Source organism: Astatotilapia calliptera, chromosome 3, assembly GCF_900246225.1.
Source record: "Astatotilapia calliptera chromosome 3, fAstCal1.2, whole genome shotgun sequence".
Taxonomy (NCBI): domain Eukaryota; kingdom Metazoa; phylum Chordata; class Actinopteri; order Cichliformes; family Cichlidae; genus Astatotilapia; species Astatotilapia calliptera.
This window is the reverse complement of record NC_039304.1, coordinates 24,144,637-24,167,347: the sequence shown is the minus strand read 5'-3', so window position 1 is coordinate 24,167,347 and position 22,711 is coordinate 24,144,637. Positions and strand designations below refer to the sequence as shown.

At 39.6% G+C, this 22,711-nt stretch overlaps 1 protein-coding gene across 1 annotated transcript; it reads right to left on the bottom strand.

The window, feature by feature from the left end:
• Positions 1–1,778: 1,778 nt before the first annotated feature.
• Positions 1,779–14,782, bottom strand: LOC113019030 (ATP-binding cassette sub-family G member 2-like; the record flags this gene model as incomplete). Its single annotated transcript, XM_026162515.1, has 15 exons — positions 1,779–1,972; positions 2,805–2,894; positions 4,259–4,413; positions 4,582–4,706; positions 5,356–5,445; positions 5,545–5,627; positions 7,220–7,365; positions 7,740–7,856; positions 9,830–9,928; positions 10,017–10,065; positions 10,424–10,526; positions 13,238–13,395; positions 13,614–13,766; positions 14,047–14,161; positions 14,649–14,782. Coding segments are annotated over 15 exons (1,689 nt in total), but the record flags the coding sequence as incomplete, so codon positions are not given.
• Positions 14,783–22,711: the final 7,929 nt, after the last annotated feature.

Below are 22,711 nucleotides of genomic sequence, written 5' to 3'. Positions count from 1 at the left end.
GGCTGGGGCGGTCCCACGGACCCTCCCCCCAGCGAAGGCGGATGAAGGCAGACGAAGCTGATGGAGGCTGGAGCGGTCCCACGGACCCTCCAGCAGACGACGAAGGCTGGTGCGGTCCCCCGGACCCTCCAGCAGAGGCGGATGAAGGCTGGAGCGGTCCCTCGGACGCTCCAGCGAAGGCGGATGAGCAGCTCACTAGCTGCACACATGGACACGCAGCCCACCAGCTGCACACACGGACACGCAGCCCACCAGCTGCACACACGGACACGCAGCCCACCAGCTGCAGAAGGCTGGAGGGGTCCCTCGGATCCTCCAGCGAAGACAAACGAAGGCTGGAGCGGTCCCTCGGATCCTCCAGCGAAAAACAAACGAAGGCTGAAGCGAGAAAAAACTAATACGGGCTTCCACAAAAATAATCCCAAAACGAGATTTAAAGCAAGATACGACATTTATTTACATCAAAACAACAGACTATTTACAACACAGGGGAGCTCGCGACCATGACACACTGAAACACAAGGTTTAAATACATAGAAGGAGCAATTAGGGAATGGACCACAGGAGGGAAACACAGCTGGGGCAAATTAGAACTGACGAGACAGGGAAAATGTAAACTGAACACACTAAGATAACACAGACTTTCAAAGTAAAGCAGGAAATACATAAGTCATGCAAAAACAAAACACTGACACACCGAAACGTAACATTTCCCCCCTACCCAAAAATCAAACAGCTGGTTTTTCGAGAAAAGGCTTCTGTAAAAACTCCCATATTGCAGTGAATGTAGTAGTTTCATTTCTTTCTTTCATGACAATCAGAGGCATACCCACATAGCAGACAGGTCTGGCCCGGATCTGGTGTCAAGCTGGCACTTCTGACTGACTGGTGTTATGGCAGGGTGTATGTCAACCAGGTGTGGGCCAGGTCTGGCAATGATGACACTATTTATGTTCCCATTTTCCTATTTTAGTTAGAAGACCAAAATGCCATGTTGCAATACTATAGTATACTATAGTAGCCAATGTTTCAAATGCAGGCTTGAGAGTTTATGAGTGGTTTGTGAGTTTACACTTTATCCAAAACCTAGTGAGGGTTTACTCATGTTTACCACTGAGTGACTGTAGCTCAGGAGGTAGAGCAGGTCACCTACTGATCAAAAGGTTAGTGGTTCAATCCTTGGCTCCTCCAGTCTGCATGTCAGGAGTGTGAATGCATATGAATGTAGTTAGGAAGCAGTCAGCTTAAAGAAAGTCTGTGATTGGGTGAATGTGCCATGTTGTAAAGAGCACTTTGAGTAATCCGGGAGAGTAGAAAAGTGATATATAAGAATCAGTCCATTCACCGTCTGAACAGAGTTTCGTCATGTTACTTTTGCACAAAATAAATGCTGAGATGTGTGAGATACCAAAAGCTGCAGTTGCTCTGATATCACTAGAGGTGAGTCATTCCCCAGAGACTCCCAACTTTACAGCAGAAATTTGCTCATGGTACACCAGAACTGCAGTTCCTCTAATGACCACTTGAGACTGGCTTTATAAACGAGTCAGTCCCCACAGACTCTGATGTAAAAATGTCCAACTTCATTGCAGAAATAAACATGTTTACAGCCTGATACAAAAGCTGTTTAAACAACATCTTTAAGGGACTTGAATTGTGTTAAGGCTTAATGTTAGATGTATCTATTGTGTTAATAACTTTAATCCCTTTTTAATCTCTAAATTTATATTTTGAATTTTGATTGCAGCACAAATTTGGTTTTTAAACATTTTGCATTATTTTGGTAGTTATGGGCTTTGTGCTCACAGATGAGCCTGTTTTCCATGTTTCTATCTCATTTAGGAATCCCCAGTGAACCTCATCACTTCATGTTAACTTGCATGTGTCTCAGTGCTGCTTACTATTGTTGGTTGAGAGTGGTATTCATTTTCTCACAGAATGTCAGCCCGGTGAACTCATTAGCCTGCAGAGCCTGGAGAGATTCACAGACAAATCAACAAACATCACTCACCAAGAGTTTCATCTGAAGAAAAAGTTCTTTTAAACCCAGAGTACCAACCCTGCTCACAGTATGCATGTGTAAAATGTAAAAACTACTGAAGAACTGCTTTTTTTAAAACAAAATGTTCTTCCAGGTAAGGTGATGCTAGCATTATTGCACAGGAGTGAAAATCTACAGCAAGTTAAAAGGTTTTCTAAATCTTTGCAAATGCCTTCATATACTATCATGGTTTATTTCTAAAAGCTGATCTTACCTTATAACTGATAATCAGCACATCAATCAATCAAACTTTATCTATATAGTGCCCTTTCAGCTGGAGACACAAATCCTCTTTGGGGTTGTTTTAGGAAAGGCAGAGCCAAATGCAATACAAACTAAAAGCAATGATGCATTTTGAAAGTAATAACAAAATGTCAAAGAGAAAAAAAATAGCTTGTAAGCACCACAGGAGAAGAACCAACAGGGAAAAATAAATAAGCAGTAAAACTTTATGTAAATAAAGACGGCCAGATAAAAGATCCTAAAAAGAGATAAACATTATAAAATAGAATAATTAATTGATTGATTAGTTAATAAATTAGTCAATAAAATAGATTAGTTAATAAAACAATGTTGCAATGTTGTGTATCATGGTGTAGCCCAACTGAGCTCAAATATGGTGTAAGTAACTAAAGTAAGTTTAACAGTTTAGTCGGTTACAGGCCTAACTTAAGGGAAGGGAAGATTTCTAAGTGATTATAAAATTGCTGCAGATATAATAAAACTGTTAAAAATAGATGTAATTGCCAGTGTTTGTACTTACACTGAGGCCATATCTGGGTATACTTAAGTACTTTAACCACGCGAGCCAGCTGGCGATGGAGGGGATGTTCACTAGCAGTCCTGCAAAGATCTGGAGAAAAGGAAACATAGCAGATGAGGCGAGTGGCGAGGCTTTGTGTGGTAACTTCAGGTTTAGCCTTGAGTTTTCATTTCTTTCTGCCTGTATGCATAGAAGATCCCACATCTACAGAGGTTTTTCGCTTCCCTGATGAGTACCAATTTCAAAACCATGGTATTGATCTCTCAGCCTTTTACAGATCAAACAGAGCACATAGGCCTTGAACTTGTTGACCTTTCATAAAATTTGTTGAAATATTGATTTGTGTTTTTATAGCTGTTCTTTTCTTGCTCCCAGACTTTTACCTTTGCCAGAAATAAAACTAAGTCAGTCTTACATGTCACAGGAATACATTCCTTTATGAAATTCTGTCTAACTTCAATAACATTAGCATTACCTGTCTGACCATCATGAAGATTAAAGGTGTTAGTTATAACTTCTCTAAAGCTGATATTTAACTTCTCACTGTCAGTTTTTTCAAAGCGAGTTCCTCATAAATTGATGTAAATTCATATTTTTATAATCAAATAACTGAACATTATGAGATTTGCTTTAATTCAGTTTGCTGTAAACGTGTGTCAGAATCGCAGCCTGATGTTAAGGTGGAACCAGAAAAGGGAAAATATACCCCGGTGCATGCTTGCAAGCACAGTCCCATCATGGTTTTGTGAGTGTTTGCAGGATTTTGATGGAGATTACCATTACCTGTGTTATAAACACAGTTTGCATTCTGCACTTTTTGATGGACTTATTGACTAAGCCATTATTATTTAATACGTGATTTATTAATTATGTCTTATAGACTGTATACAAAAAAAGCCAAAAAAGTGTCTTCAACTGATTAGTAAAGCCTTGAGCTGACCACTTTTATGCCTTCCTCTTTACTTTTGGAGTCTTATGGAGTTGTGTGTATTCATTTTGTATTTGATTTTATGTTACATTTGTAATTTTGTAATAGTGTGCCTTCTTTGCCCGCTCTTTCTTGCCTGCTGTAAAAAGAGTTGTGTGTTTTTTTTTTGTTTGTTTTTTTATTTTATTTAAAGGGACTTTCGGGTCAAATAAAGCTTAAATAAAAAATAAACAAGTATGTTGCTAGTCAGCCTGTGAAGCCGAAGGACACTTGTGACTCGCATGAAACAAACAAAACTATCGGGTCATGGATAAAGTTAAAAGTAGGGTCACTTTTCCATAACCTTCTGTACAATCAGACAGAGTCGGCGCCCCCTGCTGTCCATTAGAAAAAAATGCAGGTCTAGGAGACCTTCACATTGGCTTATCTTTTCAGAGCCAGAAGCTGCAGCCATCTTCATATATGCAGGCTCTGGGTGTGTATGCACTAATGTTTGCACAGGTGTATGCTGATGTGTATGAATCACCATCATGAAGACGCAGGAGATCGTCATAAAGATGTTAGCGATGGCCACCACTGTCTGGTCAGCTGAGATGGCGAAAGCCATGGAGGTGGCGGTGTAGGCACACAGAGCGACGGTGAGCATGAAGAAGAAAAAAGCCCCAGCTGTCGGCTTCAGACCTGTACATACACAGACGAAATCACAAATCAGAGTGCCAGGGTTATAAATAGTAACAAAGATGCACAAACGGCACATGATACAAATCCTAACAAACCTGTGATGTGTAAAACAACCTGCATACAATTAAAGAATAAACACCAGGATAGCACAGCTTGTCTTCCACCTACCAACCATGAAGTATGCCACACAGGTGAAGACGATAGCGGGCATGGTCCTCAGCGTGATGATGTCAGACAGGATCTTACACAGGAAGTAGACCGATACCCTGTAGTAACCGCTGATATACTCATGACTGCAGAGAGAGAGGAGGACATACAGGAAACGTTGTGTTAAAAACGGCATCTGTGAAAACATAATGATAAATAGAGGTGAGTGCCATTGCTGCAGACCTTTAGCTAATAAAGTTGTCAGAAGCATTTAATCTGAATTAGCAAGAAAGAAAATCAGCATAAAAATGTAAAATGTCAAAAAAATAAAATGATTGGAAATGCATAAACTTTCCATTTTTAAAATGCTTCTTAATAATCCTACTGATCCTTATTAATTGAAAAAAAACCATTAAATATAATGTGTTTTTAATAAGTAGATGATAGTTGTCATTATGATATAAAAGGGCACTGCAAGAATGTGTGTATTACGATTTCTCTTTTTTTTTTGGCTAAACCTAAAATATTACATTTTGTGAAAGAAGAAGGCAATGAGAGGAGAACATATTGATCTGACTAAAACAGAAAGTAAAGATGTGCATTTCCTGCAAAGAATACCGACTCGGGTCCCTGGATGATAAGCAAGTCCCAACAATTTCACTTCATGAACACATCTTTAAAGAAAGCAAAGATGCAAACTCCTCAACATGAATGAATGAGTGAATTTTACCCTCATATAATGAAAACCTTTCACCCCAAAGTGAATTAAAAAAGTTCCTTGAGTGTGAGACCCACGTGAAGATTTTCCTCTCTGCGATGAAGAGTTCAGCAGCCAACAGGGAGCTGAAACACTGATTCACGACGACGAAGAACAGCGCACCAGTCCTGGACACACAACCACACCATCAATAATCTCACATCCCAGATTCATTTTTATCATTTGTCTTTCAAATGTGACAAAGACAAAAGTACTACAGTAAATACCTGTTCTGAATCCCACTCGAATCATTCTGGACATTGAAGAAAAGGGCTCCGACAACCAGAGCGAGGAGGATTGTCACTGCTACCTAAACAGATTTTTTTTAAAAAAAAGACACTTATAACCACTTATCACAGTTATCAATGCAAGTTCATTATTCCTTGAGTTTGAGGCAGGGAGGTAGTGTGTTTCCCAAACCCCTTAAAATGATCTGATGATGCAGTTTCAGTTATTGACACCAGGTGCTGCTCCTGCTAAACTCCCACTGACTGATGACACGTGCACACAGGAAGAGATGAGCGGTGATGCAGTGACCACAGAAAAGCCCACAGTAAATTCAACAGCAGGCAAAATAACAGTCAAGAAAAAAAAAGAAAACTTTCAGATAAATTTGTAGTCATGTAAAAGACTAAGTGCCCCCTTACTGCTTCCGTAGGACTAAGAGGACAAACATCACCCACAAGCTGCTAATCAAATTCACTTGATTAGAAGTCTTGTTATATATGTTGTCTGTTCTGGAGACGTCAGATGTGCATTAACACAATGCCACAGTATTCCCAACAGTGTCAGTCCCAGACTGTGCAGTGATCAGAGAAACTGCAAAACATCCAAACATCTATATCACAGACTCTACCATCTTCAGTTAGCATGTATGTTAAAGTTCAAGCCAGTACAGTTAGAAAAACACTGAGCAAGTATGGTTTGTTTCAAAAGGTTTCATCCTTATATTTTGCTTGTTCTTATGTTATTGTATTTTTGCACACCTCTGTTGCTTGTGAAGCCCGCACACAAGAATTTCAGTCACATGTGCTGTGCCAGTGTACCTCAACATGTGATGTGACAATAAAAGTAATTTGATTTGAAAACTTTACTAGCAGAGAGCCAAAACCAAACTCGACATACCAGCAAAACACCTCACGCCAACTGTCGACCGGTGGTAGAGGGGTGATGAAGCGATGGCTCTGCATTATTCTAGGTCCTTTACCGTACAATGTAAAGTGACGGTTGTTGTGATTTGACACTATAAAAGTAAAAGTGAATTGAAAAAGACAACTGAGGGCTGCTTTTTGTCTTCACAGCCACAGGACTGACAGCCATACCAAAGTACTGTAGTGTCAAATGTGTGGCCATCTATCCTATAGCTAAATCTTGCCTTGCCCTGGAAGCGTCTAATGTTTGGACTTTTTGAATTGTTTATTTTATACTCAAGTATAAAGACTTTCTCTTGTAGTGATAATCTGTATTTTACCATTTGTTCTTAATATCATGGTTATCTGGGATTGATCTTGAGTTTTTTATATCTAATTTCAGGTTTCAGTTACCAGCCTTCCCCTGTGTTCCCCGTGTTTTGTCATATTTCATTCTGTTGGTTTTACTTAGTTTTTTTGTCATAGTCTTTGTCTCACATGCCTTGTGCTCAGTTTTTCGTCCTGTCTTGTTTTCCCTGATTATTTTCAGTTGTGTTCCCTGGCATCCCTCAGTTAATGTTTGTATTTGTTCATGTTGTACTGGTTGTCCTCCCTTGTGTTACTTTGTGTTACCTTGTAAGTAAATGAATGCCTGCAAAACCCAATGAAGTGAATAAATTCCCTCTTAGACAGTGAAGATACACATTCTCCAAACTGGACAGTTCTTGTTTTAAATAAGTGAATAAATAAAGTGAACTTTACACAGACTTACCTGAGCAATGGAGGTCTGCGGGTTGAGTATGAGGTTGCGAAATGTCCTCTTGAGAACCCATCTGAACTGCGTGAAGAAGCCAGTGGTGTAGGTGATGGTTCTGAAGGGAGTAGTAGTGACCACCTTCTTTCCCTGGACGATCCTCTCTGAGACAGACAGAAGGTGGCAACGGTTTGAATTAATTTACATTTAAACAAATGCTCATGTCTGTATGAACTAATGTGTTTTGTTCACATTTAAAGTCATTAACGTGTCCTGTGAAGACAGGACAGCAAAGTTTCACAGTAAAACCAAAATAAAGACAACATCAATTTGAGACAATGTAGTCATTCGTTATCTCTTTGTGGTTCATTTACATCGGGATTCAATTATTTGGAGAATTTTTGACCAATTTGTACTCACTATACCCCTTTTTTGTAGCCATCTAGCTTTGTTTATCGTCACCCAACATATTTTTGTAACAGTTTCAGATACAAACATTAAAAATCAATAAAAACTGAAGCCTTCTTTTGGTACCCACCCAGCTCTGCTTTGGTCTCTTTGAAGTGTTGACAGTTTCTGTACTCCTCCACCAGTTTCTCCCCAATCCCTCTTCGGGACTTCGACATCGATTCTGAATCCAGCTCTTGATCTGGATCTGGACAAAGAGAGGTCTTGTCAGGTCTACAAAAAATAGGGTTTTATATTATTACTTCTAATCATATAATCACTGGCATATGTCACAGAATCAGGATAAACTTTACAATTACAACTACAGTAGTGTGGATGTATTACTAACATGCAAGCTGCAAATATGTGAAATTAAAAAGCATTTTTTCTTTTTTTTTAAGCTGTCACTTGCATAGTGTTCAAAACAAGCCAAATATTTTAACCCAAACAAATTCAAACTAACGTCAAATCAAGTCTAAATAATGTCATGTGTCCTACAGTGCCTGAATGCAGCATGTGTTACAGGTTCACTTGAGGGAATTTTGATTTTGCACATCTTTCTGCAGCACTTTCACACCTGGTTGACCAGTGAATCTAAAAATGTATGTAGGACAGAAGAGGGCACCTTCATCCTGCTAGCAGCTTGTCCATAATTTGAGTTCATAACATTTTAAAATCAATGTACTTTTAGTTATAGTAAACATTTCTGTAAGTATTTTGAGTCATTAGTAATACCTTTTTGGAGAACAAAAAAGGGAATAAAGTCAACCACTTTCACCTAACCACTGTATGCTGGACAGCTGGTTAAAACGTATGTTTTGGTTTCCACATGAAAGAAGTGTAAATTTCTCAGTGCTCAAAAAGTTTCAGGAATATTTGTCTTCTATGGATGTTGTTGTTTCTCTTCTGTAACCTAATCATCATGACTATGATGCAGCTGATATCGTGAGTTAAACGCAGTCTGCTGAACAAAAGTTATTGTTCAGACTTTAATGATTTCATGTTTGAACTAACTAAAGTTTCACAGGATGAATTCTCAAAAAACTATTTATCTAATGTGCTTTTCTCAGCAACTTTTTATGTAACAGCGGAAAGCCCTACGAATATTATAGAGGGCAAAGTTATAGCTCCCAGCTGATAGTGGCAGAGTTGGACACTGGACACAGTGATACAGAAATGTGTCCATTTGGTGTTTTAACATAAAATGATGGTGCAGCAACTGGGTATCAGCGTTAGTGTAGAACAGCTGTTTACTGATACTGGATGGTGTTTGATGAGATGAAAAGGGAAGACTTGACACAACTTCTAAAAGCTTCTTTCTCTGAATTTTTTTCCTCCAATTTGTCCACACTCAACTGCAAAAACTGCATGTGATGGTTGTTATTATTGTGTGAATGCCTGTTTCTTTTTATTCTTTATACTTTATTCTAGTTGCTCCGTGGTTCTTCGGCATGAAACTACTTCCACAGTTTTTGTGCAATTTTCATTGTTCAAATTTTAAACTATTCTGCTGTTTCTGCTAATGCCGGCTTCGGTGCTCATAACGTCTATACTTTTTGAGATATTAAGGTTTTTATGCCATTTTAGGCCCATTTTGCTGAATGGGACCACATTATTAGTGTGGTCACTGATTTTGCTTGCCGGGGTAGCTGTGTTTTAGCTCAGTGAGATGAGCAGCCGTTCTCAGAGTAGGAGGCCCGGTTTCAAATCCCGCTTCTGGCAACATTTTTTTCCGATTCACAGCTTTTCAGCAGAAAAAGCTTTTTCACCTCTTTTCATCACAAATTGTGATGCTCATTCTGCTCATTTAAGCAGATTATTCAGTTTCTCCATATCGTCTCAGTATACTGAGAACTGGTTTGGCTCAGCGAGATGATTAACTGTCTTGCACCTCTTTTCAACACAAATTCCAGATTTTTTAGCTGTTTTCAGCACAATTTTTAGCTTCTTCAGCTCTTTTCAGCAGATTGTTCTCCTTCTTCTGCTGTTTTCCGATTCCACTACAAGGCATTCACACAGCATTTTTGCAGGAAATGCAAATGTTTCTAGTTATTATCATTATTATTATTATTATTATTAAGAGATTTTCCAAACAAGGTCAGGTTATAACCACGATGGCTTACACCTTGGAGGATCTTTTTTCCCCACTGCTGTCTTTTTGTCCAGAACAAACTTACACACCTTCTGTTTTCCCACTGTTGAGGGCGACGGCGGTCGAGTCTCCGTTGATGACATCCAGGAAGAAGTCAGCAGGGTTGTTGTGGGGCTCACAGATGTATCCTAGGAAACAGTTTTAAAGCATAGTCACAAACATTGCCTTTCTGTCGTGTTGCATCTTGTTGGGTTAAAGTTAATCAGGCGTGCTTACCAATGTCAGAGAAGTACTCCAGTGCACTCCGTGCTGGGCCGTGATAAACCTGACATGTTTTACAACAGAGAGAAGAAGAATTAACATGTAAGTCACAGTTTCCTCCACAGGTAGCTTGAAGTTAGCTCAGTGAAAATGTTTAAGTCAGTGGTTCTTAACCTGGGTTCGATCGAACCCTAGGGGTTCGGTGAGTCGATCTCAGGGGTTCGGCAGAGCCTCCGCCGTGACATGCACGGCTCATTTTGTGCACCAGTAAAAAACATATCTATGTCTTGAATTTGAAAAACATATTTTATTTTTCACTAAAGAGGGGTTCAGTGACTGCGCATATGAAACTGGTGGGGTTCGGTACCTCCAACAAGGTTAAGAACCACTGAGTATTTCAATAAGCAGTTTTTAAAGGGGACCTGATGACCGTTGACTAGCAGGGTGAGGCTGTCGAAAAGGCGGTAGATGGTGTATCGAGGCTGGTGGATGGAGAGGATTATGGTACGACCATTGTTTGCCATCCTGGAATAACAGTAAAAAACTATTATTTAAGTTAAACTTATTCAATGGATTTTTTTTCATTTATTATAGTTATTCATTTAGTGATACTACTATTACTACTACCATATGATGCAGAGGGCTGCAGCTTGTGTCTTTCACCCTACATTGACAATTTGTTAACTGAAGTTACCTTTGGCCTGCCTTTCTTTCCATGTTAGGGCAGCCTTTGGTCTTCTCACTCATGTTTTTGGTTACCCTAACCTTTCACTTCATGGCAGATGTTTATACAGCCAGCTGTTCTTTACAGTCCTAAATTTCAGCATTTGTTTGGCCAGAAAATAAAGACCACATTGGGGAAGACCTCAATCATTCTGACCTGTTCTGACTCGTATAGAAGAACAGACTTCACATCTCTGTTGTGTTTTGGTCTTCTATGTGAACTGCCTTGATTTTCATGAAGGGCCAAGCCCAATCAAAGCATTCAATGCCTTTTACAATCTGATTGTATATATTATGTTGTATATATTATTGTATATAATGTATATATCCTCCTGGATTCTTTTATCTGTGCTGACCAGGTTACCGAGATAAGGGAAAACTTTAAGCATATGCCAGCTATTTGTCACCAGCAGTTAAATAGTCATAGGAGCGGTCTTAATGTTAATATGATGGCCTGAAGAAACTGTACACAGTAGTTTTTCAATAATGAGTTAAATCTGTTTGCTATTTAAAGGTTCTGTTTCTTGACTCTTCCCACATAGCAGGTCTGGCCCAGATCTCAAATTCAAATTCAAATTCAAATTCAAATTCAAATTTTATTTGTCACGTACACAGTCATACACAGTACGATATGTAGTGAAATGCTTGGACAACTGCTCGTGACCTAAAGAGAACAAAAAAGGAAAAGGCTATGAATAAGATAGGAAATAAATATGAAAAATTAAAAAGGGTAAATTTAACTAGGAAGGAATAAAATATAAATTAAGGTTAAAAATGAAATAACTGTACAACACAAATTAGAATGAAGGGTAAATTTAACTGGGAAGAATAAGATAAAGATAAATATATAAATTAAAGTTGAAAATAAAATAACTGTACAACAAAATACACAATATAGAACTATATAAGAATGTATGAAGAAATCTAAATATAAATAAATATATACACAATAACAGCAGCTGTACAAGTATTAACCGGAAATGAAGAATATAGTGACCAGTGTTGTGCAAAACCAAAGTCCAGAAAGTCCAGTGTGTGTGTAAGAACCATATGTGTGGGTCAGTACTGTGTGGTGGTGTGATTGAGAGACCGTATCGCCTGCGGGAAGAAGCTCCTCCTCAGATCTGGTGTCAGGTTTGTGAGTGTACACTTTATCCAAAACCTGGTGAGGGTTTACTCAACCTGACCACTGAGTGGCTGTAGCTCAGGAAGTAGAGCAGTTCACCTACTAATTGGAAGGTTAGTGGTTCAATTCCTGGCTCCTCCAGTCTGCATGTCAAAAGTATGAATGTAGTTAGGAAGCACTCAGCTTAGAGAAAGTGGGTGAATGTGGCATGTTGTATAGAGCATTTTGAGTAATCCAAGAGAGTCAAAAAGCGCTCAATAAGAATCAGTCCACTCACTGTCTGAACAGAGTTTTGTCATGTTACTTTTGCACTATTATGTTCCGGGACATGTTATTACATGGCTTGATTAAGGTACACATTAGGCTGACATCTGGGGCCAGAGCTGAAACTGTTCTGGGCCAGCACTGAGCTAGCATTGTGTCTGTAACTAGCCTTGTGCTGGCCCATTTGTGGGCCATCTCTGGCAAACCTGAGGTGCACCAAAGGGCCGTCATTCTTTGTGGTATGTGGGCCATGTGTAAGCACATTGTGTGGGTCAGATCTGGGCCATACCAGTTTTGCTATGTGATCGGACTCTTTGTTTCTTCTAACAGCCCAAAGACTGATTTTTTTGTGAAAAGATTTTTGGCAAAAACTCCAATTAATCTGATGCTTGTGCATCTGGGTCAATCTCTTTCCTTATTATTATGCTTTTTTGTTTTGAAAAAGGACGTTCCTGCAAATGAAGCTTCGTTTTGGTACTTTTGGTTTTATCTAGAGCATTTTCAGTTTCTGTACTGTTGTTTTTTACACTTAGGATGGCAACCTGGCAACCTAATTGGTAACCTAATGCAATTAAGCTCATTCAGCAAGTTAAGCTTTGAAGATTTTTTAACATTTTTAAGCATTTCAGACAAAAATCTTCAAATTTTCAGTTTTCACATTGCATTTTTGCTAGGAAATGCTTCTAGGTGCTTCTGCTCTGCTCCTAGAATAAACAGTAATCAGCGCTAGCTAACAGTCTCCAGAAAAACACAGACTCCATGTTTCACCAAGCGAACGTTGTCTAATTGAACCAGAATTCAGCTATGCAATGATTACATCAGTCCTTCTTGCTTCTTACTTAATCCCTAATAAAACATTTGACATTGGAAAATACAGTTATAGATAACGCCGCCCAGTTCATCCAAACTCCTGATGCAGATCTGGAAAAATGGCCATTTTTAAAAGTCAGTATCCTGCAAAATCATCACTATTTACAGTAGTGATGTTTGTGAGCTAGCTTGCCCAGTGACTTCACAGATTTAAGGACATAACTTCAGACTCAGTGTTAACGTTCAAGGTGTGGCCGCATGATATAGATGGGCATCTTCATGGCATCAGCACTAAAAATATGTGCGTTTTCACCTCTTGAGCAGCAGCAGCACAGAGTTGGCCGTGCTGGCGTCGAGGCCTGTGGTGGGTTCATCCAGGAAGAGGACAGGCGGGTCAATAATCAGCTCCATCCCAATGTTTGTCCTCTTCCTCTCGCCACCAGAAATCCCACGAATCAGCTGAGTGCCCACCTGCACAAGCACACTACAATCAGACTTTTTCAATCTGTCTTCCAGTTCTTCTCATGCTTCTTTGTTTTGTTTTTTTCTCATTTCTTTGCGCTATTTAATCTTTTGGATACTTTCATCCTTCCTATATTTTAGAGTCAGTTTTATGTATTCTATTATTCTTTTGTACCACTTCTTGACTAAATGTTTTATTTTTTTTATTGAAGTTTCTTTCGTCTCACCTTGGAGTCGGCCACTCGGCCCAGTCCAAGCTCCTTGATCAGTCTGTCAACTTTCTGCTTCTTCTCCTTATGGCTGATGCTTGATGGGAGCCGCAGGGCTGCAGAGAAGGTGAAGTTTTCTCTGACCGTCAGAGTCCCCATCACCACATCATCCTGCAGACAGGAAGCTACTGTTTAGAAAAAAAATCTAACACATTAAAAGTGACCAAACATTTACTGCTGCCAGATGCGTTTTGTTTCAAGGACATCTTTTTAACTCAGTTTAATTTCCACAGATGTGACTTATGACCTCAGTATTTCTAAAACAATTAACTTTATGCAACTCAAACAGACTTGGCCTAAGAAGCCAGTTTTATTGTTGCAGGAAATCTCTTCCTGCCCTGTCCAGGAAACTCTGCTAAATCCTGTAGAACTTCCTGCCTGCTTCACCCACCTGAACCACATAGCCAGACAGACACTTAAAGTTTGGGGGCTGAGGGGCTCCGTCAATCAGGACCTCTCCTGACAGACCTGCAGGGTCCTTTCTAGCTGCCAGAACATCAAGAAACCTAAAACAAAAAGGCAACATTCAATCACAAATTGAGTCCCGGTCAGGAGGCTTTATGCAGACATCAGCTCACACCATCTATAAGGATGGTTGCTTTCCTGTTACACACCATCTGAATTAGCAAAGGCAAGAATAGGCAGTCTTTGCTAATCAGCTGGCACAAATATAGACGGGAAGTTTGAACGGAAAAATAGCAAAACGTTCTTGTTTTATTTCCTGTAATGTCTTTTCCATGTGGCAGGAAAATTGTTTATATATTCAAACTGTACTAGATAGAAGAAGACCTTATCTTTCTGTGTACAGGCAAAGACACAAACATTTAGGTTTCCAGCAGTTAATGTGTACAATACTTCCTCTACACTGATGCGTCGACCACCAGTTGTTCATCTCTTAACAAACAAAGACGTTTTCTTCAGATTTTTGCTAAACATGAATGGAAAACATTCAATCCCGATTTCTCCCTGTACAAACACATTTGCAGCACTCACGATGACTTCCCGCTTCCTGTCGCTCCCATAATGGCGTTGAGACCTGGCTTCATGATCCCACTGAGGGAGAGAGCGACAAAAATATTATCAGCGGTGAATCTGTAGATGTGAGTTTCACATGAAAAATGTTTTAATAATTCATTTCATAAACAGCAGCCGGGAAACGTTTGGACACATTCAAGGGTTTCAGCTTCTTAAATTTTAAAATTTCCAGTTTTTTTCTTTATTCTGTTTATGTTTCGCTACTTTTTAAATTTGAACTCTTGGTTGAATGAAGTCACTGTGGTAACTGTGAAATTAATCAGCAATAAAAATAATAAGCTTCATTTGCATGAAGCATACAGCTCTTGAAAATTTGCATTCCTAAAGTTTAATGGATCACTAATAAAGATTAAATGTTGATCTTATTTTTTACTGTGTAGGAATAATAAAATCTTCTTCTGAATTGGGGCAACCAAAAACTCCTGAAAGCAAAAACTCTGTGGTCATTAGTGATATCAGGGTCATTGTAGTCATCCCAGGCAGTATGCCACAGCTAAATCTCAGGGAAATAAGAGGAAAAAGAACACAGCAAACAGCAAAAACAAAACAATAAAAAAAGAACCCAATCGCCCAATAAAATATTTACTTTCTGTAGACCTCCATCACACTCACTCACCCTCTCTTCTCTCTACCAACCTTCATCTTCGCAGTGCTGCTTAGCCTAGGATTACAGTAATGACCCCAATATCACTTTAAGGCTCAGAGTCGCTGTTTTCGGAAAGCACTGGAATTCCTTCAATGAAACAAACAGTTCAAAAGGTTTGCAAAACACCTGTCTGACCCCAGTGACAGGTTAGGCTCTAAAAAGTAACTTCCAGGGTTACTTTTCCGTGGAAGTTTTCACAGGTTTTTTTTTCTGAAATGATGAAGCAGTTTGAGTTCTGCTTTTCTCTAGAGTGACTTTTGTATTTCTGAGGAACTGAAATGGCTTTTTCCAGCAAAGTTACAAGTTTAGTGGCCGTTTGGTTGAGGATGTTTCGTAACACTGTGATTCTTATTCTGCATTTTCCCTGACATGTACAGGGATGAAGACTTCCTCTTTTTTTTTTAACCCTTGTGTGGTGTTCATATTTTTGTTACTCAGCCAGTGTTCATGGGTGTGGTGGACCCGCTAGAGTTTTGGCTTTCCAAATTAACACTATCAAACAATTTTGTGTTAAATTACTCAACAGATGTTTACTTCATCCCAATTACAAGCCATATGAACAGCAAACATGGTTAATTTTTTTCCCTTTACCTTTGTTAGATCACATTTATGAATTGATGTTCTTCTCGGTTTTTTTTATAAAATAGTATAAAAAAATTAATCTGTTATAATCGAGTGGAGTGAGTGGAAAGACACAACACATTTACACATGAAGCAATATGTTTCACAACTAAATGGGATCAGCTGCTCATCAATGGTGACATTAGGCCCAGGGTTGTAAAACAGGGGGAGGTGGTGCCCACACTTATCCCACACTGTCCTGATGGCAGCTAGCTTGTCTCTCTGCCGTCGAGCTAGTCTGTCGTCTCGGTTATCAAAACGGATAATCCTGGAAATTTTGTGGAAGTTTTCCAGAGACATTGATGCACGGAAAGGTTCTTGCCGGTTTCTGCATCCCACAGGGATTCTGTGGATTCCCCTTTGGACCTGAAAACTCCTGCAAGGATAAGAACCCCAAAGTAGGCCTTTGGAGTTCTTAGATGAATTTGGTCTCCTTCCACCTCTCTCCAAAAACACACCTTCCTTCTAGGTTACTGCAATCCAGAATAATTTTCTGGATGGAATCTGGGATGAAAAGCTCCAATGAAGACTTGATGTCCTGCACATGAGTAACTGTCAGCCGTGTTGGCCCTGGCTTATCACAGTAACAGCTCTGCAGGGTGGCTCATTTCTTGGGCAAGAAGACCATTCAATTTCACCAGTTATTGACATACATATTTCTTCACCTGCTGTCTGGTGCTCATCTCAGGGGGAGATGAGACTGCATACAGAGCTGAAGTTCAGAGGCTGTCAGATTGGTGTGCAGACAACAACCTGGACCTCAATACCACCAAAACAAAAGAACTGGTAGTTGACTTCAGAAGGAGGAAGTCCGAGCTGCAGCCTGTCAGCATCAACGGGGAGTGCGTGGAAAGGGTCTCCAGTTTCAAGTTTCTGGGTGTGCACATAGACACAGACCTCCAATGGAGCTCTAACACCTCTGCGGTCTTAAAGAAGGCCCAACAGCGTCTCCACTTTCTGAGAATCCTCAGAAAAATGGACCTGAAGAAGGAGCTGCTGACCGTCTTCTACCGCTGCTCCATTGAAAGTGTGCTGACATATTTCATCGGTGTGTGGTTCTCCAGCTGCACCACAGCACACAGAAAGGCACTCCAGAGGGTCATCAACATGGCCCAAAAAATCATTGGACATCCTCTTCCCTCCCTGAAGGACCTGTACAGCACTCGCTGTCTCAAGAGGGCACGCAGCATCCTACGGGACTGCACACACCCAGGACACCGGGTGTTTAAGCTGCTGCCGTCTGGCAGGAGGTTCAGGCTGCTGAGGTCCCGAACAAATAGACTCAAGGACAGCTTTTACAACAGGGCAATAGCCCTGATCAATGTAAATAGCTGACCTGACTGGATACCTCCCTGGACTTTTTAGGGGGAGGTAACAATGTTTAAAACAATAACAATAATATTTATATTTATAACAAGGTGCAATAATAATTAATGTGCAATAATAACAGTGTGCAATACACATACACTTATTCTTCTTTTTTATACTAAGTTAATATACTGTGTTGTGTTGTTTGTTACGTTGTGATGTGTCATATCGTGTCGTGTTGTGTTATATGTAGTGCCGACGTAGGACAGTTTTTCCAATTTCATTGTACTACTGTACTATGTATGACTGTGCAATGACAATAAAGACTTATCTTATCTTATCTTATCTTATCTTATCTGGTGGGCTTGTTCTGGTCCTGGAGCTGGCTGCAGATGGGGTACTCGTCTTTGTTTTGTTACTAAATGGTGCTCAACCTCATCCTCTTCTTCAAAGTCACTGTCAGACTCTGAATTTTCAGAAATGTGAAATATTCTGAAACCTCTTTGTCAACATCATCATCCGAAGCTCCTCTCTCTTCCAAAATCAATTGGATGGCCCTCGCAGCAGATAATCTTTTGCCATCTTGATCAGTTGTGATAAAGTCTTATTTATAGTATTATGCCCCTAATTTGCAGGAGGGACAGGGTATGAGAAAATAAAATTTGGATCCCTCAAGAAAGAGGGTAAAATGTGTGGGAATGTCAGAGCAGACGTGTTGATAGTTGAATTTTCAACGATGTTGCAACTTTGTGCAGGAGCAGGAGGGGAAGAAAACACTATCAGCAGCACCAGAAAGGAGGAAGACAGAGTGTGGGAACACAGGACCTACACTTTCAACACTTTTATTAGACCTGGTGGACACCAAGTGGACACCTTGTATGTAATGTAAATGCGTTACTGTTTTACTGTTTTGGAAAAGTAAAATTCATTTTTAGTCACTAGGGATGGGTATTGATAAGATTTTCACGATTCCGATTCCATTTTCGATTCTGTTTAACGATTCGATTCTTTATCGATTCTTTTTTAAAAAGGAGAACACTAAGGTCGATTAGCTTAGAACTTTGTTTTATATCTTCTCTTTGAACAAGATAGAAATTTACAAGTAACATGGCCTTACAAACCCAACAGTGAGATCTTAAGAGATCCAGCCTACAACTCTTCAATGGGGTGTCACAGGGTCCCCAGGAAAAAAATGTAAATGTAAAATAATAAAATAAATATTCTTCTGTAGCAATAACAAAGTATAACATAAATTGTTCTGTGGCAATTACACAAGAATATCCAGTAATGTCCCTGCCTACAATTAAACACCTTCACTTACCAAAAATCGGGGGCATCTGCTGTGGCAAATGGGTGCAAGCCTTTTACCACAAACTTAGTCTCTGCTCGGTGACATTAGTCTATCCTGGCCTGAAAGGAGACACTACCGGTAGACTGCAGCAAGAACTGCCAGCATCTGAGCCAGACAGACTCTGTCTCTCTCATCATGATCACCTAAATGCACAGTAATGGCAGGTTTTGTAATAAGGCAGATCGCGCTAACATAATATGCACTGTTAGTTGATTATTTACCTGCCGCATTAACGGGAGAGGACGTGCAAACGTTACCGCTGCTGCTGGGTTGAGATTCACGAGTCCGGAGCGGAATTAAAGACACGACATTCATTTACGGTCATCGTGTGTTTTGTGAGCAAATGCTTTTGCATATTCGTAGTGTTTCCTCCCTTAAATGAAATATCTACTTTGCAAGTACTGCAAGTTGCCCTGTTGTCATCCGTTCTCATAAAGTATAACCAAACTTTTGAGGGTTTGAGCCGCTTTCGCGCCGTGTTTCCTGCCAGGTAAATGATGCTCCGCAACGTGGTGACGTCATTCGGGGCGACTGGAATCGATAAGGGAATCGTTTGCAAAAATGGCAAACAATTCCAAGGAATTGAAACAGTGGGAACCGGTTCTCAACAAGAACCGGTTTTCGATACCCATCCCTATTAGTCACTCAGTCATTTAAGTGAGTCTGAGAAACACAGGGAGGTGACTTCCTCCTGCTCAGAATCTGTCCTGTCATTGATTCAGCAGAAAACATGACTGCAGCGTTTGTTTAGATTCCTGCAAATGAGAAGCTTTCCATTCTTTTCATTGACATTTAGAGGTTTTCCCCCCTACATCCCATTGCACGTATGTGCTCAACAAAGCGTCATATATTTTGTTACATTTTGTGTTACACTGTAAAATAAAATGAACTGTCTCCATATAATGACACACTTTTAAAAATTACTCTGCTCAAAAGCGATGTTTAGGGTTTTTTTTTATAATTATGTGATCCAAACGATACCTAATAACTAAGACAAATTAACAAGTCCTGGGAAGCTCCTTGTTTCTCTGTTAAGTGAGCAGGAAGTAGTACCTCTCAATGGACCACTGAGTCTATGTTCCAAAACCTCACGTAGGGTTATAGGCACCTCTCAACTGCCAGAAAAGAATGATATCGCAGATAAAAGTGGTTGCTGAATTTCACTGATATTCCACAATCTCTGGTTGCCTCATTACAGTTTTTCTCTTCCTGTTTAAACACCTCTTTAGAGATACAGTGAGTTCAGACAGCCAAAGATATCTTTGTACAGTACAGTTGCTACTCCTTTGTGGTGAGAGGAGATGCCTCCCTTTGGAGATTTTGAGTAACCCGAGGAAGACCCAAAACTCACTTGAGAGATTATTTGCCTGGACTAGCAACATTGCAGGGAAAGAGTCTGTGACTACCCTGGACAGCCTGCCACCACTGCAAAATTAAAATGGATGAATGACTGGATGGACAGACGGCCAAGTTTCCCACTTTATGTGGAAGTAGACAGTAACTAAGGCTACGTTCACACTGCAGGTCTTAATTCCAATTTTTTGATCAAATCCAATTTTTTTGTCTGCTTGTTCACACTAGAAATAAAATGTGACAGCAAACACGCTATAGTGTGAGCCCTCAAAGTGGCCCGCGCCCCAGGTCGGATTTGAAAATATTGGATTTGTGCTGTTCACACTGTCATACCATGATCGGATATGGGTCGCATAGGATCAAAAAAATAAATCAGATTTGATGCGCTTTCGCCTGCAGTGTGAACGTAGCATTAGTAACTCAAAACACATAAGAACATTAAAACAAAAACAAAAAGTGTAATGCAATGTAAAGGGAAAAATTAAAAACAGTATATTTGTCCTTCACATGTAATCTGCATTCTTGTGTCTATTTGTTTAACTTACAAAAAATCTCACTGCTTTTTAGCATTAGTATCCTGTCCCATGCAAACATACTTTCTGCCTCACTCACGGCCCAATGGGTGTCTTTTCAAAATTGTGAAGGACCTCGCTCACAGCATCTCATGCTACACCAGAGTAATTTGATCAATTTTTATTGATCAAAAAAAAAATTCTTCCTTTTTTTTCTTTCACTATCTACTTTGCAAATGACTTATTTTTTTACACACTAGGTGTAGGGTAAAAAAAACCATTCTAGTAATGAAAAGAAAACTGAGGGCGTACTGTTGAAACTCCACTTCTTTATCACATACTGACGTATGTCTGAGATTAAATGCACAGATAGGGTAAGTTCACTGCTCTACCGAGCTGCTCTAATGGACACAGTGAATGGATGGATTAGCTTGAAGAAGAAGGCGACTTGTTAGCTAATCAATCCAATGACACTTCACCTACTAGTGATGGCCAGAGGGGCCGATGGTGCAATATGGCAGCCTCGCTTCTTCATCAGTCTGCCCCAGGGCAGCTGTGGCTACAACTGTAGCTGCCTCACCAGTGTGTGAATGTGAGGGCGGATGAATAGTGGAATTGTAAAGCGCATTGAGGGTCTCAAAAAGCGCTTTATAAATGTTATAAATATTATTATCTCTCATCCAAGTGACTCCACTACAAAAGGTGGATGAAATCCTGCTTTGTTAACTTTACCTTCTTTCTATATCTTCCTCTCGTCCTTTGTTTATCAGGTTTTCCTTTCCACATCTTATCACAATTCAGAATCCCTTGCGTGTATTCTCCGCGTGACAATGGCGTTGCTGATAATTTAGCTTCCATTACACCCAGACAGGTCAGTTTCTGGCCTGATTATAAATGCACAATCATAAATGATGGTAAAGTCAGTTTTAATGCGCTCCAGTATGAGTATGTGTAAACACATTGTGTCGGCCAGATCCCGGCCATACCACTTTTGCTATGTGGGATAAAGAGTAACGGTGGTGTCAAGTGGTGGCAACACTTCTTGGCTTTTTTTAACCACGAGTAATATTTTATTATATAATATTAGAATGCTAAACACTGACAGTAACACTAGTTTCAATGTATATTAATCTTCCTGAGCACAGTTTCTCACTTAACACACAAGCTTTGTCAATTGTCCTGTAGTTTTATATCTTTGCTGAGCTTCAGTGAATATGTGATTTTAAGTCAGTAGTTATTATTTTGGTTTTGGTTGGGAAAGAAAGAAGTGTGATGAATGTTTAGCAAATTATGTACGTGTCAGTTTTTTCAGTGTTAGTTCCTGGTTATGCAAATATGTAAATATAAACGGTATTAAAACGCTGGTCTTAGAGAAGTTCAGCACCTCCACACTGGACAGTTGAAGCTACCAGCTGATACTGAAAAGAAATAGGAGAAGATATTTGATGAAAGATTTTTAATTTTGTGATTAATGCTTAGTTGTAGCTTCATTTAAAGGAAGAAGAGGTTATGAATTGGAGCCAACACAGGAAGAGAGATTGAAGCCATATGTGTAGAGGAATGCGGTGACATACGACACTTCCTCTTATTCTTACAGACAAGCTGGTGTTCTCTCTCTCTTTCTCTCCTTTTATGCAATGTCTGCATTTCTGTACATACTACCTCCTTTGTCAACAGGCAAGCTAACGGTCTCTTTCTCCTTTCAAGGAAAATTATCAGTTCCATACATGCCACTCCTATTTTTGTGGAGACTTGCTTTAAGTATAAATAAAGGACGTTCTGGATGCCCTGGGCGGTTTTTCTGTGTCTCATCTGTTGTGCACGTCAGTGCAAAGCAGATCGGACCGTTGACTGCCCATGCACATGTAAAAAATAGATATCTGAGTTGTGAGTTTCTTTATCTTCTAAATAATTTTCTCTTCACAATATTCTTCAAAGGTTTGTGACAGACTCCCAGATTATCTTGTGTCCTTTCTTTAATGAACTGCTAGACATTTTAGATTTTCTTTTTCAACAGAGATACTAACATTACCATGAAGCTGCTGACTGTGGCTGCACTTATTTGTGCAATGATGGCTCTAACCATGGCTGTTGGTGAGTATTGCAGCATAATCTATCTATCTATCTATCTATCTATCTATCTATCTATCTATCTATCTATCTATCTATCTATCTATCATCTATCTATCTATCTATCTATCTATCTATCTATCTATCTATCTATCTATCA